We start from the raw sequence: 13,077 nt of genomic DNA, 5'->3' as shown, positions 1-13,077 counted from the left end.
TTATTTTTGTTTGGTCTGTGTATGAATGTATGTCTGTGTACTGTGTGCATGCTTGGTCTGCAGAGGCCAGGGAAAGGCATCAGAGCCCCTGGAACTGGAGTTACAGGTGGTTGTGAGCTGCCATGTGGATGCTGGGGCTGAACGTGGATCCTGTGCAAGAGCAGTGAGTGCTCTTAACCCTGAGCCACCCTTTTTCCTTAGTCCACTTGTGTGTCATGCGAGTCTGAGAACCTTTGGGTTTGTGGTGGCTTCTGGTGATAAGTTCTATTACATGATCCATTTATTTTGAACAGACGAAGGCTGCAGACAGATACATCTGGGAGGGGCTTTCCATGCTTGTAATCTCCATAGGAACTGAGCTAGTGAAGCTTAACTCCTGGTGGTGGCACTCTGGGAACTGCAATTCATTCCTGGTGGAACTTGGGCTGTGTTGTGGGAGCATCATGATCAGACTTGGGCAGGTTAGGCACTTGGTCTCACTGAATGACTCAGGTGCATTAATGATCTGAAAGCCTCAGGGAAAAGTGCTTACTGTGTAGCACTCGATGACCGGGAAGTCACTGTGAAACAGGACAATCTGAAACTCACAGGGATCTTCCTGCCTCTGCCTCTGCCTCTGCCTCTGCCTCTGCCTCTGCCTCTGCCTCTGCCTCTGCCTCTGCCTCTGCCTCTGCCTCTGCCTCTGCCTCTGCCTCTGCCTCTGCCTCTGCCTCGCTTTTTTAAATTAAAGCAAGGGGCTGATGGTGTGGCTTAGTTGGTAGAGTGCTTACCTCGTTTGGACAGTCCCCAGATTACAGAAACTCAGAATGGTGGCTCATTGGAGCTAGAGGCAGGAGGATGGGAAATTTCGGATAGTCTTCTGCTATGGAGTGAATTCAAGTTCTTCCTGGGCTGTGTGACACTGTCTCGGGAGGGAGGGAGTTTGCTACCACCATGTTTAAACGCCTGTCTATCCTGACCCCATTGCACTCCCGCTGCCTTGATTTTGTTGTAGCTCCTCCTGTGTTCCCAGGGTATTGACTTGACTGTCAGGTTACTGTTTTGTTCTTAAGGACTTGGCTTTGGGGGACAAGGATTTACTTGTTCCTTTAAGAGCCTGCCCTGTCCTTACTGTGCCCTGCCATGTGTATGCGGTGGGTCTTCTTCTGTCTGTTTTCCCTTCCTGGTGCTTCTCAGGCTTAGTAGGACTCTCCTCTCTACGTGTCAGGACTCTTGAGTTTCTGGTCCATGGGCTATCCCGGTAATCTCCTTCCTGGGGCTCCTTTGGAAGCCCTCGCTCGCGCTGTAGCCTGAGTCCTAGTCTGGGTCACTCTTCCGCAGAAGCCTGAGGCTTTTGCCTTGCTTCCCTTCGGTCCTCGCTCTCTTTTGTAGTTCCTACTTTGCTTTTATGTAGTTCCTTCAGTAGCTTCCAAAGAGATTGTGAGGGGGGTATGTTTTAAGCAACCCCTCCCCCCCAAAAAAGCATTTTCTGCACCTATACCCCACCTCCCAGTAGTTCTCTGCAGAGTGGCTTATGGGCTAACAGCCATTGCTCCTAGGATTGTGAAGGCATCACACTGAGAAATGGCCAATAGTTCTGTATATTTGGAATGAGGTTCTACTTAATGCTACATATTGAATCTGTTTATGAAGTTGAATTTACATCTTTTGCCTCCTTTAAATCTGTAACAGCTTGCCTAACCTTAAAAATACTTTGTCTTTTTTTAAAAAATGATTTTTTGTTTGTTTTTGTTTGCAGTGCTGGAGATTGAACCCAGGGTCTTGCACATGTTAGGCAAGTGCTCTCTCTGAGCTATGTTCTTGGCCCTTTGTGTTTTGTTTGTTTTGTTTGTTTGCCTTTAAGATTTAAACACTCATGTGTATGAGTGTTTGCCTGCATGTATGTGTGTGCACCATATGTGTGCCCAGTGCCAGAAAAGGCCAGAAGAGTGTGTCAGATCCCCTGGAACTGGAGTTACAGATATTTGTGAGCTGCCGTGTGAGTGTTGGGAACTGAACCCAGGTCCTGTAAGAGTAACCAGTGCTCTTAACTTGAGCACTCTCTCCAGCCTATACACTATGTGTTGAATTGGAGTTGAAATGTGCAGCCTAAGCTTACCTTGAATTCTCATCCTCTCGCCTCAGCTTACTGAGTGCTTAAGAGTCTAGGTTTCATTAGAAATGATTTCAGGTGCATACCCAAGCTTGAGAGTACAGGCCCTACTTTTGTAATCACTTGGCTTTGGTTGCTACCAGCTCAGAGTTGGTACTTCATCTATAGTGCCATTACTTTTCCTGTTACTTTGAAGCAACTCTCATACATCATGTTGATGGTTTTTAGAAATATCTCTCATAAAAGCATATATAATGCTGTCATCATACCTAAAGTATTCATTATTAGTGCTCCAGTTTCCAGATATGTTATCTTTATCATGAGTGCTTACTTTTGTTTCTTTTATTGTGCACTGTAGAAAATGGGCCTTGTTTTTTTAAAGCCATGTGAAAACTGACTAGCACTAAAAGTTCTGAATGTGGTTCCAGATAACACCTAGCATCTGTTCTTAAAGTGCAACACACTTGAGCATTTTAAGTGTGGTAGTAGTGATTCCTCAGAGGATTTCACTCTCCCTTTTGTATTTTTGGTTTTAAGCAATGCATCCATAATGGCCTCAGATCCATAGTCTCCTGCCTCCGCTTTCAGAGTGCAGGGATTGCAGACATGTAAGTCTGGCAAGATGGCTCACTTGAGGTTCATGGAAATAATGGGGCAGAGGTTAGGTTGGAGTAATCGAGTGGGATCAAGGTTTGTACGGCCACCTGTGATGTGGTTGTTCTGTCGGGTGTGATTGTGGCTGTGATGAGTGAAGGACTGCTTTGACAGGGAGGGGCTCAGCTTCCCTGCCCAAATCCCCCACAGTTTCTTTCTTTTATGTTCGCCTGGATCCCTGCTCAGTTAGTTTCCCTCTCCTGCCTACCTACACGTTGCTGCTAGTGTTCTACTTCCTGTGTTTCCTCCGAAAAGTCAAGTTCCTCTTGTAGAGGGTTGGATCCTTCCGGGTTGTTTACAGTAGAACCTATCTCGTGTCTGTGACAAACAGATGCTGTACTGCTCCCATGGCTTGGCCTAGTGGCAGGTGCCTACTGTTTTCATGATGAGAGCGTTCACTTGGGAGAAATTAGGGCTGTCCTAGATCTTCCTTCCCCTTGCAGTGTCACTGAAACCGGAACTGGAAGGATCTTAAATTGCTTAACTTCAATTGTTTAACTTGCAAATTTGTAATTGTCATATAATAAAGTTGAACATATTTAAAACTGTGTATACCGTCACAAAGCAAAAGCACTCCCCTGAGGATAGGTCCCACAGCCCACGTGGAGAGCACACTTAAAGTGACTTAAAGTGACTTGAAGATGCACTGTTAGGCCCGGCTCTTAAAGGTGCCTTTGCCTCGTGTGCTGCCTACTGCACTGCAGACCAGCCTTGCTTGCACGTGGGCCTCGCGAGAGAGTCCTTACTACCCAAGCCCTGACAGGCTCTTAATGCGCTCCTGCGGTGCACTTGCTCTGTAAACCCTAACGGGAAAGCTGTGTATTTGGCTCTCTTGGCAGAGCACCAGTATTGAAAGTTGGTATAGTTAAAATTGGTAGATATTGTAGAATTCATTAATTTTCTCTGCTAATAATATAATTAAAACTTTTAAATATCAAATTAAAATTGTTTATACTTGGTTCATTCTTTTAAAATTGAGGCAATTTATGCACATAATTCACATATTTAATGTGTATTTGGATGAATTCTCATAGTTGAATTTTGGCACTCTGGAGCTATCAACCCCCACCCCCAATTCTGGGGCACTTTCATTGTGCTAGAAGGACTTCCCTTTTCCTCTCCCCTTCTGATTTCTTCCAGATATTTAAAACTTTGGAATTTGAAAATATCTATGCCATGCCCATTACTTTCAAGATGGACTGGGTGGTTCTTAGATATGTAAATGATCATTTGTTATGTGCTGTTCTGTGTCTAGCTTTGAAAATTCAATGAGGTTTGAGATTCATTTGTAAAGTTTTTTTTTTAATGTTTGCTAAGTAGTGTTTATATGACTGGGTCACAGAGTCTCCTGTTGATGTGTGTAAGGCTGGAGAACATGTTTTCCAAGTTCTGTTGTGGATCCTAGAGGGTGTTGCTGGCATCTGTGAGACAAGTGTGTAGCTTGAGAGTTTGCAATTCTGACACACTCATATGGACAATTGAGTGCTCTGTGCCACAAGTTTGCCTCAGTGAGACCATGAAGGCTATCATGGCCTCTTCAGAAAGCACTTGTGCAGAGGTCAAATTGATGAGAATTGGAAGCTGCCCTCAGAGTGATGTTTGCTGCGTTGGTTGGTTGTACACTCCCAACACAGTCTGTGCTTGCATTCCTTTGAAAGATCTTGATTGCAGGATGAAAAGGTGTATGTGCCATTAATGCCAAGTTGAGCTGAGGGAGGCCATAGCCGTTTCTATTCCAGCAAGACAGGAGATTCTTGTTTTTCTGTCCTGGCCACTACCTTGAAGTTTTCAATCACTGGATTCTTCCTAGGGTTTCCTGTTGGCTCTTTGCAGCATGTATTTGTCTGGCTTTCACTAAATACAGTTATCTTGGAGCTTGTCCTGTGTATCAGTAATTGGGTACCATTGGATGCATCAGAAAATTGTTGACCAGTTGCAGTGGTCTAAATTCTCCTGACCCCAGGGAAGACCCTTCTTTGCTGTTCCTCAGTAGCTGGTAGTCTGTCCTTCGGGAGCCCTTCCTCAGCTTCTGAATAGATTTGTGGCCTGCAGCTCCCAGCTGGGATGCAGCACTTTGGTGGGGGGAGTCAGGCTGTTATTCACCTTCCTGCCACCTGAGTATGCAGCTTCTGGAAGTACTCTCACATGGCTGTAGGATACCGTCTTCTCTTCCCCTCTTGGTTATGTAGTTTTATGTATTGTATTTCTTTTCTTTTTAAAAAATTATTTGGTTATGTGTGTGTCTGTGTGTGGGTTTTTGCATATTGGTCCAGTGCCCTTGGAGGGCAGAAGAGGACGTTGGATACTGTGGAGCTGGAGTTAATGGTGGTTGTAAGTGGCCTACTGGAGGTGCTGGGAGCTGAACTTGGGTCCTCTAGAATAGCCGTATGTGCTCTTAGCTGTTGCACCATTTCCTCAGCATCTTCTTCGCATGTCTTCTGTTTCACCATCTGCTTTATTGTTATTTTCATTTTGTCTTTGTGAGGGTGATGCAAGTCAGCCTACCCCTCTTGACTCACATCTTTATACTATGGTGCTTTGCCAGGCTTTAGTGTTCAGTTGGTTTCTTTAGTTTTGCTGTAATGAGCAACACAGAGATAAGCTTGCTTGCAGTGAAGTGGTGCGTGCGTGCGTGCGTGCGTGCGTGCGTGCGTGCGTGCGTGCGTGCGTGCGTGCGTGCGTGTGTGTGTGTGTGTGTATCTTCCTAAGATAGACTTCTGGACCTCAATTGCAGGATGAAAAGGTGTATGTGCCATTAATGCCAAGTTGAGCCGAGGGAGGCCATAGCAGTTTCTATTCCAGCAAGACAAGACAGGCTTTTCTGTTCATATGTGCTCTGCAGAACTCCCCACCACACGTATATCCTTGCACACAAAGCTAAGATATCCAGGTCTCACTAGAGGAGAGAGACAGGGCTGCAGTGGCAACAGGTGTCTCTGTATTCATGATTGCTGGTAGCCCTGGCTCCTCCCTGCTCAGTCATCCTTGTCTGGCATTGGCCAGGTGAACTCAGGCTTTTCACTTCTTTGTTCCAGGCTACACTCCTGGTACACCTTACAAAGTGTCCTGTTCCCCAACCAGTGGAGCTGTGCCACCATACTCCTCTTCCCCCAACCCCTACCAGACGGCCGTGTACCCAGTGAGAAGTGCCTACCCGCAGCAGAGCCCGTACGCCCAGGTATGCTCGGGCATGCCCTACACCTTGGGGAGGGTTGGTTCCGTCCTATCCCTACAGCCCTGGAAGCCTCTGGCAGTGGTCTCTGTTTTCCCCACAGCAAGGCACGTACTATACACAGCCTCTGTATGCCGCACCCCCCCACGTCATCCATCACACCACGGTGGTGCAGCCCAACGGCATGCCAGCAACTGTCTACCCTGCTCCCATTCCTCCTCCTAGAGGCAGCGGGGTCACCATGGGCATGGTTGCTGGGACCACAATGGCCATGTCAGCAGGTGAGTCCCAGTTCTGGTGTGTGTAGTCTGTGGCAGCCTAAGGGCTGGCCGAAGTAGAGGAGAATATCCATGAAGTTCTGACGCATTAGATTCTCATGGCTTAGTTGTATGGAAGGACTCTCCCCTCTCCTTTTCCCTCCCTTTCCCCTTTTAGGAACAGGCCATGAGTCAAGATGCTTCTACAGTGGAGCATAATAGAACAGCATACTTTATTAGTGAGCTGGGGGGGGGGCATTTGGCAGTAGGAATGAAGAGTGTCAGGTCACCCTCATTTGACACCATCTCATGAGCAGCAGGGGTAGGTACTTTTGTATTCCAGATGGGCCAGCTTTCTCTGTTTGTCAGGTTTCAGTAATGAGTGTTTAAAAAAGCTAGCTTTGTGTTGATAAAAGGGAATAGCTACTTGTAAAAACCCTGTTCCATTTATGTATTGAATCAGGAAAGTGGGTTGGGGCATACCTCCTTGGAAACTTGAGATTTGTCAGAAGGTCTAAGTATGATTCACTTCTTGACCTTTCAGTATATGTAGTTGCCTAAGCCTTTCAATACAAGGTCACATATTCTCCATGACTGTGATTTAAAAAGAAGAAAAAAAATTAAACCATTCTTTAAAAAATTTTTCTGGACTCCAATATAAGGAAATCATGTCAGATATAACACCTTTGGATTCTGTTTATTTCTACTTAGAATCTCCATTTGATTTTTCTGAGTTTGTTGTTAAAGTGTAGACTAGCATAGACTTGCTGCCTGCCTGAGGGCAGCTCCCAAAGGAGGGGGGTGTGAGCAGCAAGGATTTCCCCACCTTGAGTTGTGGGGGTTTAATCCTGGGGCCACGCAGGCCCTGCTGAGTGTACATATTTATGGAATATAGAACTCCCTCCTGCATGTGTTCGTGCTCTCTCTTTCTCTCTCCCCATGTGCGACTGTTTTTGTCTCTCTTTCCCTCTCCTCCTCTCCCTCCAGTATGTAACTCTGTGTTAAGTATACTCATGTCACTGTGAAACAGGTCTCCAGAACGTTCACCCTACAAATCTAAAACTTCGTCCCCATTAAACACTCTTTTTCCTTCCTCAAGCTGTGGCACCCCTATTCTGAGTTTGACAGTCTTCAGAACCTCAGATAAGTGGGAGCTCACGATGTCCTCCCTCAGTGGCCTTTTCACTTAGCGCAGTATTCTCAGAGTTCACTTCTGCCACTCATGGGTCAGAATTTTATAGCCATCTGACCTGCTAAAATGAGTGCATGTTCTGAAGGGGAGGTAATTGTACTCTGACCATAAACTGCTGGGCTTACAACGCCCTTCAGGCTTTGGGATAATCTCTTCAGAGCTTTGACCCTTCTTGTTGAGGACCATTCCTCTTCCCTTTTGTCTCCCTCCACGGAATCCAGGTCATGTGGTTTTCAGAGGCCACATGGCCTACCTCTGCTGGAGACATCACATATGTCTTTGATGAAATGTTCTTCTTTCTTCTAGGTACTCTGCTGACTGCTCATTCTCCAACTCCTGTAGCCCCTCACCCAGTCACTGTCCCCACATACCGAGCCCCAGGAACACCCACCTACAGCTATGTGCCCCCTCAGTGGTGATGGCCCTGCAAATTAATGTAAGTACTAGTTAGGCTGGGTGGGTCCTTGGGATAGATGCATTTCCCCGAGGAAATAGGAAACTGACCTCAGATTTAAGCACTATTCCAGTTTGCTTCTCTGTTGCTGTGATAAACTAAGCAAAAGCAACTTGGGGAAGGGGAGGGTTGGTCTGGCTTACAGTTCAGTCCACCATAATGGGAACCCGAGACAGGCACTGAAGCACAGACAGGAGAGGTTGGCTGCTTATATTGGCCTGCTCCCTCCGGCTTGCTCAGCTACCTTCTTCACGTATCCTAGACCACCAGCCTGGGGATTGCACCTCTACCTTACCTCATTAATTAGCAGTCAAGAAAAGGCCACACAGACATGCCCACGGGCCAGCCTAATGGAGGCAGCTCCTCTGTTGAGATTCCCTCATGTTAACACTAAGAGAAAGGTACACCCGCTCTTTACCCTGGGGCAGTGCAGAGCTTTATGTTTTTATTCTTATTGGGATGTTCCAAGGCAGAGGAAGGAAGGAAGCCATTGTTAAACTGTTCACACTGTGCAGCTTGCTGCTTCAGTAATGCGCATGTATCACCCTTCTGTTTGCTGCACTTTGTAGGGTTCCAGTTACAATGGCGGGGGGGGGGGGGGGGGCAGGGGCACAGGGTGTGTCTATGAGGTAGGGGGTTCAGGTGCAGCAGTTTTGAAGCAGAGGTGCCAAGAGCCTGCATGACCGTTTGTCATTCTTTCCCAGATTTGAGGATGGAGCTGTGCAGTCACTTCATTGAGTTCCACAGCTGGTGCTGCAGGCCTTGTGCCTCCAACCAGGACTTTCTTCTTAATGCTCTCGACACATAGCTAAACATGACTGCGTCCCAGCCCAGCAGGTCCCGGCTCGATAGTCTCCAACTAACTCTGTGGGTTGGTTTAAAAGCAAATCCTGTTTTGTGGACTGCCTGGCAAATTTTTTAGCTAACTGTAATGATAAAAAGGGAGTATTACTCTATTCTGAATCTTATCTAGTTGAATGCATGTTTATAAAAACAAACACAAAAAGCTTGCTCAATCTACCTGCAGTGACTGATGCAAAACCATCATATGCAAAATCCAAAGGACTGGACCATGTTCTACAGCCTGTGTCACTCATGCACTGTTGTAATGTAGGCTGAGTCTCAGAGTTACACGCGTGCAATGAATGTCCTCAAGAATCATCTGGAGGGGATTCTTGGAGTTGCCAGTTAGGGACACAGACTTGTAGTTTTCAGAACCCTGGTTTCTTGGCACTGACGAACCTGGAGGGAGCTGCAGGGACTGGGAGAGAGTGAGCCTGTGGTGGCTCCAGAGCAGCAGCAGGGGTAGTAGGGTCCCTCTCCTTCATTTCAGCTGGAGTGTGGTCTGAGCAGCAGGGGTAGTAGGGTCCCTCTCCTTCATTTCAGCTGGAGTGTGGTCTGAGCAGCAGGGGTAGTAGGGTCCCTCTCCTTCATTTCAGCTGGAGTGTGGTCTGAGCAGCAGGGGTAGTAGGGTCCCTCTCCTTCATTTCAGCTGGAGTGTGGTCTGAGCAGCAGGGACGGACCTGAAGCCTATCAGGAAATACGAGAGCTGGGTGGCCAGCGCAGCTGGGATGAAGAGTGGTTGGTCTGTGTCAGCAGAGCAGTGTCTGCCATCTGAATTTCCACTGTACATCTTACAGGGTAATGCTTTATGTAGCTGTTGGGACTGTGGGGAAAGTCCGGTGTAGAACCACACTGTCATCCTAGGAGGGAAGATGTCAGAGAAGAGCAGCTACACTGAGGTGGCATTGTCTTTTGCTTTATTTCACTTAGGGAATCATCCCTTTTTTTCCCCTGAGAAATAATTGAGTCAGCTAAAAACACACAGGCACTGCTGTATTCACCCCACAAAGAAGGGCAGAGGCTTCAGCTGTGTGCTGTGGAGAATGTTGTATATTTAAGACTGGTTAAAAGGGAATAAGTGTATTTTTAAGTTAGTTCATGTTTCTTGTAGAGAAGCAAGGCTGTGATTATGTCTAAAAAAATGTAGAAGTAATGTAGCTTGTCCGGGGTCATTCACCTGATGATGACCTGTCCTCTGTGTCTACCTGGGGCGAGGCCTGGAAAGCCCGCATAAGTGTCCCGTAAGCCTCTTTTGCCACCTTTTCCTGTGGCTGGCGGCACTCAGCACCAAGCACATGTGGAGAGAGGAAGGGTCAGGCAGTTTGGACTGTGCTTGCTTGCCACATCTGTTGTGGGAAAGAGTTTGAGTATGTACATAAGAAATCAAGAAGGTTCATTTCTGCTTGAGGAATCTGTGGGAGCGTTTCTGTTCAGTGTGGTCAGAAGGGCAGAGCGTGAGGACTTCTCTGGGGGTGTTTGGTTTTGTTTCCCCCATTGAAGTGCTGGGGTTTGGTTGGAGGGGTGCTTGTCTCTGGCAGCTAGGTCAGGGCTTCTCTGCTGGTGTGAAGGTCACCTTGTTAGCAGTCAGCTTGGCTAGAGGGTGTGTCATCTGAACATTGAGCCTTTGGAAACCTTATTTTATAGTAGTGCTCTCCATAACTTGTTTTTAAGCATTTTATTTTTTAAGAAGTTTTTAAAAATTTCTGCATGGATCAGTGTACACAGAAGAGTTCTCATTCCCAATGTCCATGAGCATAGAATGTTTACGGATGAGCACTTAAGTGTGTGTGTGTGTGTGTGTGTGTGTGTGTGTGTGTGTGTGTGTGTGTGTGTGTGTGTAGTAAGGAAGCACACAGTACACAGAAATAGAAACATTTGCTGTAGGCACACAGCCTGTATCTGTACTTCATGTTGGGATTCCCATTTGTGTGGTGGATGGTTTTCAGTGTTGCTGGTTCAAGGTTTCCCAACAGACAGAAGATCAGTGAAACAAATGTACCCATGATTTTTGCATGTGTTTGAAAAAGTCCCCTCACCCACCCCCTACTAAACATACCTGTGAAGGGTAGAGTGGTTTGCCTGCGGCGGGAAGTTACCAAGTCTTTGGGTCTGCTTGCTGTTGCACACAGTGTGTGTTTCCACAGGCCCTGAGTTCTCAGGAGAAAGAAGAGTGGGGTGGCGTCCCCTCCTGCTGATGACATTAGCTTCTCACACTTGCCCTGTAACTGTTGCCACATCATTCTCTTTCTTTCGAATTGAACTGAGTGGCTATCAAACACTTTTGTATTGTACAACACATCTGTCTTTTCTTTTGTGAAACCATCGGGACATCTGCTATGGAATCTGCTGGTAAAAGATCTTGCCTGTCAGGTAAAAGGCTGAGCATAGGGATAGTAACAAACTGTCAAAGGGGGTGATTTCAGTAGCATTCCTTTCAGTAAGATTAAGGAACAGAACTTGGGTCTGTATTCTATCACACAGCTGCATAGGTATCCCCAGAACATTCCAAGAAAGTGTGTTTTTTATGTGTGTAACATTCCCAAATATATAGTCCTTCAGTTGAATTCTTCTGGAAGGTAAGGCAGGCAGGCAAAAGTCCTGATACCTGTGAACATGGACATCACTTTTGGGCGCATATATAGTTTTTTAAAGTTTATTCTCTGCTGCCTGCCCCGAGGCTAGGGAGCTTCTTCCTTTGCTGCTGCTGTTCGGTGTTTAAGGTTTGGTAGAGTTGTTGAGTGTTGAGCAACCTGTAAGCTCCCTGAGAAGTAAGGCTGCCGTCAAGATTGGGCAAGGTAGGTTACAGGCATGAAGTGCTCTTTTAGAACTTTTGTCTCCTGTCTTGTGGACTTGGTGGAAGAACCATTGAGTGGCCTATCAGTTACCATGCTGGGTAGCAGCTTTTGAGTATTTTGTAGAGGCTGTGTCTCCATCAGGAGGGAGGTCCTCAATTCTGGATTGACTGCTGAGTATCTTACCTTTCCTCACCCGTGCATCTGGTTATATTATCCTGCTGTGCCAGGAGGCTGGAGGAGCACATTGGATGTTTCTTAAGGGCATGCTACAATGAGAGGAAACTCACCGGCTTGTCTGTGGAGGAGAGAGGCTGGCAGGCATAAATACGCCTTCAAGGTTGTGGCTGCTTGGCATTTCCTCAGATCTCCTTTGTGAATATTAGAGTACAGTGTTATTGACTGGGGCCACCTTCTCTCACTCAGCAGCCGACACCTGTAGTTGTGGTGAACCTGCCACTGCTGTGTGGCACAGGACCTGCTAGGATGCAGTGGCAGCTGTGGCAGCTGCTGGCCCTATCCTCTGGTGCTTTCTGAGGGTTGCTGGAGGGCAGGAGTGCAGCTGGCTGGGCGGTGGAATGTGGAGCTCACGCTCCTGTCCAGCACACCTCCCAGGTTTGCGTATTTCCTGAGTTGCTTATCCTGCCCAGTTTTCTATGTTTGATAGACTGATACCCAGAAAGGATAATGTGGTTTTGGTAGGAACACTTAAATTAATTCCCTATGTTTTACTTCTTTCCTACCCCTCTTCATTTGAAGAACAGAAAACCTGTGGAATCTTACAATTATGGGATGGGAGGCAGCAGCTTTTCTGTCTAGGGACTGCAGTAATTATACACAAGATGTGAGGACCTGATTGGTATAGCAGGCAGCTCCCATGGAAGGGCTGTGGACGTCTGGTGCAGACTGTGGGTGGTATAATAGACCAGTTAAGTGAGACTGGGGATTGGCTCCCAGCAGGGTGATTATGGCAGCTGCAGGCCCCAAGGAGCCTGATAGGCTGCGACTGAACAGAAGAGGTTCTTCTTTTTTTAAACTTTTATTTTTAAATACTCTTTTTTACACTGTTTCTTGGTACTTTTTTTATGCTTACGTCAGCATTGTCTTCCAGTGTTAAAGGCATCCCTTGCCTCTTCATTGAATTTGTGTCAATACAATAGGAATGGGCAGACTGTCCATCCCCAGCCAGTTCAATTAAATGTAAATTCATACTGTTTTAATTTTTTATGCAATCTGATGAGTAGATGAGCTCAGATTTAAAATCATTAAAAGCACGTTTATTGTAACAGGAATTGTTATGTATTAATACTGCAGTTTTCAATAAAGATTGACTTGTGTTGCATATTCTGATTTTTCTTCTTGTGATTTTTGTAGGAGGTGAAGGCCTGGCTGGCACATACTGCCACTTCTCCCAGGCAGGAGATTGTTAGGGGACTGGGAGGAGGCTGTTCAACCCTCAATTGGTTTTAGTGGAGGGGGTCCTCCTGGGTGCTGCAGGAGGTGTAGGCTTATGTAACTCTACATGAGCCTCCTGTGTCTCTCAGTTAGGTAAGGAGGATGCTGAGAGCCAGAAGTATCACTGATTCCATCCCTTAGCTTACATATGCCAATTAGCTGGATA

The 13,077-nt window shown here is 46.6% G+C and overlaps 1 protein-coding gene across 5 annotated transcripts in view; it reads left to right on the top strand.

Moving 5' to 3' along the window:
* Positions 1 to 12,798, top strand: part of Fam168b (family with sequence similarity 168 member B) — a 31,399-nt gene extending 18,601 nt beyond the window's left edge. For 2 of the 5 annotated variants that reach the window (XM_040729360.1, XM_040729361.1), the window contains exons 4-8: positions 1,739 to 1,774; positions 5,782 to 5,924; positions 6,001 to 6,199; positions 7,674 to 7,803; positions 8,526 to 12,798. In XM_040729360.1, coding sequence (XP_040585294.1) covers positions 1,739 to 1,774; positions 5,782 to 5,924; positions 6,001 to 6,199; positions 7,674 to 7,786 — 491 coding nt within the window. In that variant the 3' untranslated portion in view covers positions 7,787 to 7,803; positions 8,526 to 12,798. The remainder of the gene's footprint in view (positions 1 to 1,738; positions 1,775 to 5,781; positions 5,925 to 6,000; positions 6,200 to 7,673; positions 7,804 to 8,525) is intronic. The other 3 variants (XM_040729362.1, XM_040729363.1, XM_040729364.1) reach the window with 3 other exon arrangements.
* Positions 12,799 to 13,077: the final 279 nt, after the last annotated feature.

The sequence above is a fragment of the Mesocricetus auratus genome, unplaced genomic scaffold (assembly GCF_017639785.1).
Source record: "Mesocricetus auratus isolate SY011 unplaced genomic scaffold, BCM_Maur_2.0 Super-Scaffold_100021, whole genome shotgun sequence".
Lineage (NCBI taxonomy): Eukaryota > Metazoa > Chordata > Mammalia > Rodentia > Cricetidae > Mesocricetus > Mesocricetus auratus.
Note: the sequence above shows the minus strand (reverse complement) of the source record. Positions and strands in the feature narration are given on the sequence as shown.